The sequence below is a fragment of the Cherax quadricarinatus genome, chromosome 76, assembly GCF_038502225.1.
Source record: "Cherax quadricarinatus isolate ZL_2023a chromosome 76, ASM3850222v1, whole genome shotgun sequence".
NCBI classification, from domain to species: Eukaryota; Metazoa; Arthropoda; class Malacostraca; order Decapoda; family Parastacidae; genus Cherax; species Cherax quadricarinatus.
The window spans coordinates 11,018,927-11,023,926 of NC_091367.1; the positions used below are offsets into that span (position 1 = coordinate 11,018,927).

Below are 5,000 nucleotides of genomic sequence, written 5' to 3' on the forward strand. Positions count from 1 at the left end.
GGTATTTAATAACTTTTTTTTTTTTCAACAAGTCGGTCGTCTCCCACAGAGGCAGGGTGACCCAAAAAAAAGAAAGAAAATCCCCAAAAAGAAAATACTTTCATCATCATTCAACACTTTCACCACACTCACACATTATCACTGCTTTTGCAGAGGTGCTCAGAATATAACAGTTTAGAAGCATATACGTATAGAGATACACAACATATCCCTCCAAACTGCCAATATCCCAAACCCCTCCTTTAAAGTGCAGGCATTGTACTTCCCATTTCCAGGACTCAAGTCCGACTATATGAAAATAACCGGTTTCCCTGAATCCCTTCACTAAATATTACCCTGCTCACACTCCAACAGATCGTCAGGTCCCAAGTATCATTCGTCTCCATTCACTCCTATCTAACACGCTCATGCACGCTTGCTGGAAATCCAAGCCCCTAGCCCACAAAACCTCCTTTACCCCCTCTTTCCAACCCTTTCGAGGACGACCCCTACCCCTCTTTCCTTCCCCTATAGATTTATATGCTTTCCATGTCATTCTACTTTGATCCATTCTCTCTAAATGACCAAACCACCTCAACAACCCCTCTTCTGCCCTCTGACTAATGCTTTTATTAACTCCACACCTTCTCCTAATTTCCACACTCCGAATTTTCTGCATAATATTTACACCACACATTGCCCTTAGACAGGACATAACATAACATACATGTTATTAATAATAATAATACATGTTAATAATATGTACTATTATTATTTATAACATATATGTTATTAAATACCACTGCCTCAACTGCAGAATTATTGTGAAATGTTTGGAAGAGCACGGAGACTAATGCTCACTCCAACATAAACAAAGCCACACGGACGATGTGTCAACCACTCCCTCGCATTTTTGTACAATTTCCTTCTTCAATTATATCGTATTATTATTATTATTATTATTGCTATTGTTATTATTAGCAGTAGCAGAAATGCTTGATTCTTTGCTGTGTTCAAGAGTAAACACATGATGTCACTGTCTAATACCTGTCCGAATAGCCATTCCAATATGCAGTCATGAATGGATTTGCATTATTTATACTGTAGTTTAATAGCAAATAATGAACAAACAAAACACTCACCACACTGAGTGGTGGGAGGGCTGGCTGCCAGTTGTGGGGGTCGGAGGGAGGGCAGTAGGGACTCGCAGTGGTTGAGGAAGCGGTGGAGGCATTGGTGGAGGCAATGGCGGAGTCTGTGGTATTTAATAACATACATGTTATTAAAGCATAACATGTATATTTTTAGTACAGTTTATGACGTTTTCATGTATTTTATGGTTGTTCACGGTTCAACAAGTTAAGGAAGCAGTATTGTATTATATTTCCCTACAATATATTGGGGCACCAAACATTCACGGTTTTTCAACATTCGCGAGGCTCTTGATCCCCTAACCCTCGCGAATGTTGAGGGAGACCTGTATTAACATTCAATACAGAATCGGTTACTAGTCCCTTGTTCCTGGCATTTTAGTCACCTCTTATGACACACATTGGTAATGGAGGCATAGTCCTGTCCTGCTTCCCCATGGAATTGAAGGGAAACACTAAGTACAAGAACTAATAAGAAATTAGGAAAAACTGATGACTGTGCATGCACGCGCATGCGCACATGCAAAGCATGTACTGGATTATAGTAATACAGGTTGGCCATCACTAATCTGGCATCATTGGGACCTGTAGTGTGCCGGATTAGAGTGTTTGCCTGATTACAGAGTGGTTAGGTGAGAATACACTTAATTAACCTATCAATAAAGACTCTTTCTGCTACATCTTCCCCATTTTCATCACTGCTTTTTCCTCCACTGCTTGCTGCTGTGGATTTACAACCACCTGCACAATTTCCGAATCAGTATAACAAAATTTGAAATTATGCTAGCCAAAATTAGTGCCGGATTACTGATGGAACCGGATAACTGATTGCTGGATTAGTGATAGTCGACCTGTAGTAGAAAGATCTACCTATCATCCTTGATGTTTATTAGACAAAGAAAATCCAGGGCAAGAGACCACAACTATTGTAAAATAAGAAAAAATGTGATGTTAAATGGATATTAGAAAGATTTTATAGTTATAGAATACTAGAATGGCATCCAAGCAGAGGCAACATGTGCTATAACCACTGGAAAATAAAACATTGTAAGATAAATTAAACACTATATCCATGTGACACAATGAGTATAGCAATGCTCCTGTAACTACTATCACAGTTAACAGGTAATGTCACTGCTCTTTCCATCCTTGTTTATTTAGACCTATTCTTCTTCTATGCCATATATTTGCCTCAGTCCTTCCTCATTCTCTATTTATGTTTACATTACATAAATACTAAAAGTAGTGCTGTAGGTTTTGGATGCTTAAGTACTTCTATCTCTTCTTGCAACCATATCTCTTACTTTAAGAAACAGAAGTTTCATAAAGAAGTAGACAAAGTTTAAAAAAAAAAAAAAAAAAAAATCCTCACTTGAGAATGAAGTAGTTTTCATCAGTTGCAATGCAGACATAATCCCCATTCTCCGACCAAAATACTTGGCGAGGCTGGATCTCAATACGTCGCACAAGTTCTTGAGTCTCCCAATCATAGAAGGCAAGACCTGTTGAGCTGGAGCGGCATCCCAAGAGATACCCACCATATATACCTGCCAGTGAGGAAAACAGTATGAGAAATATCTTAAGGGACCCTTGAGTGTTGCACAACCTGGATTTCTTTTTTTTTATCCTAATTTTAAGTAAAGATATTTGTGCATTCCTTTGATGCATCATTTTTTTTTTGAAGTAACAAAAGCCTAAAGTAAACAATCATTAATTAATGTCATTAGCCACCACCACTACAATGCTGAAGAACCAAAAACATTAAAATACAGCCATCCATCTCTCAATGCAGATTTGTTGTATTAAGTTACTTTGTGTATAAGTTCATTCATACCAGTAATTTGGTGTGATCAAAAGTGACACTTTTGTGATCAGTGGATCAGCAGTGCACAGCAACAGCATAGGATGATGTGCAATTTGTATGGTATTTTGCAATGCATTGACAGTTACTTTTAACCCCTTATCTGTGGCATGCCTACAAATTAAAATTCTTGCGTATGTGTGAAGGGGATGGGGGCAAGATTTTGAAGAAAATAAATGAGCGAATGCATTTTTATGAAATGAATAAGACTAAAATAAGTGGAATCTGGTGAAAACTTACACATTTATGACATGCTGAAATTGAAAAAAAAAAATATCAGCAACAGTGGCATAAATATGCCAGTGACATTAAGTTTTACAATTTATTGACCCTAGATGAGTGATTTTGCTTTTTAATGTTTAACACTACATACACTACTTTCATATAATATTACGCATGTTTCATGAAGTTATAGTACTTCAAACATGGAAAAATGCATAGCCCAATAATGATCCATATACAGTGGAACCTCTACTTGCAAGTGTGTCCACGTGCGAGTTTTTTCCATATACGAACAGTCGATGGGTCAATTTTTTGCTTCCATACGCGAGCAAAATTTCCACAAGCGAGCAGACCTCAAGGCAGGTTCCTTGACACTGGTGAGGGGCTCTTGCTCTTGATCTCGGGAATTGTATCTCATTTGTTTGTTGGACTATCTTATTGAAACTTGGGCAATGTATGATGGAAAGATGTATGATGAAAGAAATCTAAGCATAAATAATGGAGTTCACTTTTCAGCAATTAGCCACCCCTTAGCGGTAATTTCGAATGGTTTTTATGGTTGTATTCTCGTTTGTTTGGTCTCATTTGATAGAAAGGATGATATATTACAGAAATAGATATGATTTTGATTGCTTTCACAACGAAAACTGCCTTGAAATTGAGCTCAACCTAGGAGAAATGGTCCATTGCTTGGCTATTTCAGAGTAAACAAATGACGTCACTGTCCATTCCAATATGCAGTCGTGAATGGGTTGACAGTATTTATACAATTATTGCAATAAGGAATAACAGTAAATCTTATATTTTTGTGTGAATAAAAATTACAATTTATATAATAATAATAATAATAATAATAATATGTATAATAATACATATGAATGATATATAATAATAATACATATGAATGATATATTTTATTCATTCTAGAGTATATATCATGTTTCTGTGTTATTCATATTGTTTGTTATGTCATATTAGATGAACTGTGATATATAAATAAGCCATATAGATGATATTAGCAAAATTATTCATGAAGTATATTGCCCAGTCTCCAGACAAACTCGTCCTCCGCCGACACCACCCATACCACTACATGAATGATATATATTATTCATTTTAGAGTATACATCAGGTTTGTATGTTATTTATATTGTTTATTATGTCATATTAGATGAAGTGAGATAGATAAATAAGCCGTAGAGTTGATATTAGAAATTATTGAAGTACAGAATTCCACTGGAAGGGATTAATTGCATTTCAATTAATTTAAATGAGGAAAATTGACTCTACAAACAAGCAAATCCAGTTGCGAGCAAGGTCATGGAACGGATTAAACTCACAAGTAGAGGCTCCACTATATAATATACAGATTAAATTAGTGCAAATAAATGTTTTTTTTACTGCTTTGGTCTTCTAATACCATTTAAAAGAAATATTGGGCTGTTTCTCACTGAAGAAGAGTGACTCGATACTTTCAACATCATTCACACTATCACTGCCTTGCCAGAGGCATGCAGATACGACCGTTTAGAGGTCACTAAACAGCAAATAACCCGAACCCCTCCTTTAGAGTGAGGGTACTGTACTTCCTACCTCCAGGATTCAGTCTAATAAGTAAAGTCGCCAAAACCAATTTGTACTGCATTCAAACATGGCAATTTACTAGTTAAATTTATAAATACCTTCACAACCAAAGTCTGGCTTGAAAGACTTCTTTTCTTTAAAGTTTTTGAAGAGTTTGACACTGAAGTTAGACTCTCTGATAGCATACTCAGATGAATCCAAAG

At 36.3% G+C, this 5,000-nt stretch overlaps 1 protein-coding gene across 1 annotated transcript in view; it reads right to left on the reverse strand.

The window, feature by feature from the left end:
* Positions 1–2,498: 2,498 nt before the first annotated feature.
* Positions 2,499–5,000, reverse strand: part of LOC138851058 (coatomer subunit beta'-like) — a 14,804-nt gene continuing 12,302 nt past the window's right edge. The window contains exons 8-9 of the mRNA XM_070101282.1: positions 4,896–5,000; positions 2,499–2,677 (exon numbers count right to left, since the gene is read on the reverse strand). The exon at positions 4,896–5,000 is cut by the window's right edge and continues 95 nt beyond it. Of these exons, the coding sequence (XP_069957383.1) occupies positions 2,499–2,677; positions 4,896–5,000 (284 nt within the window). The remainder of the gene's footprint in view (positions 2,678–4,895) is intronic.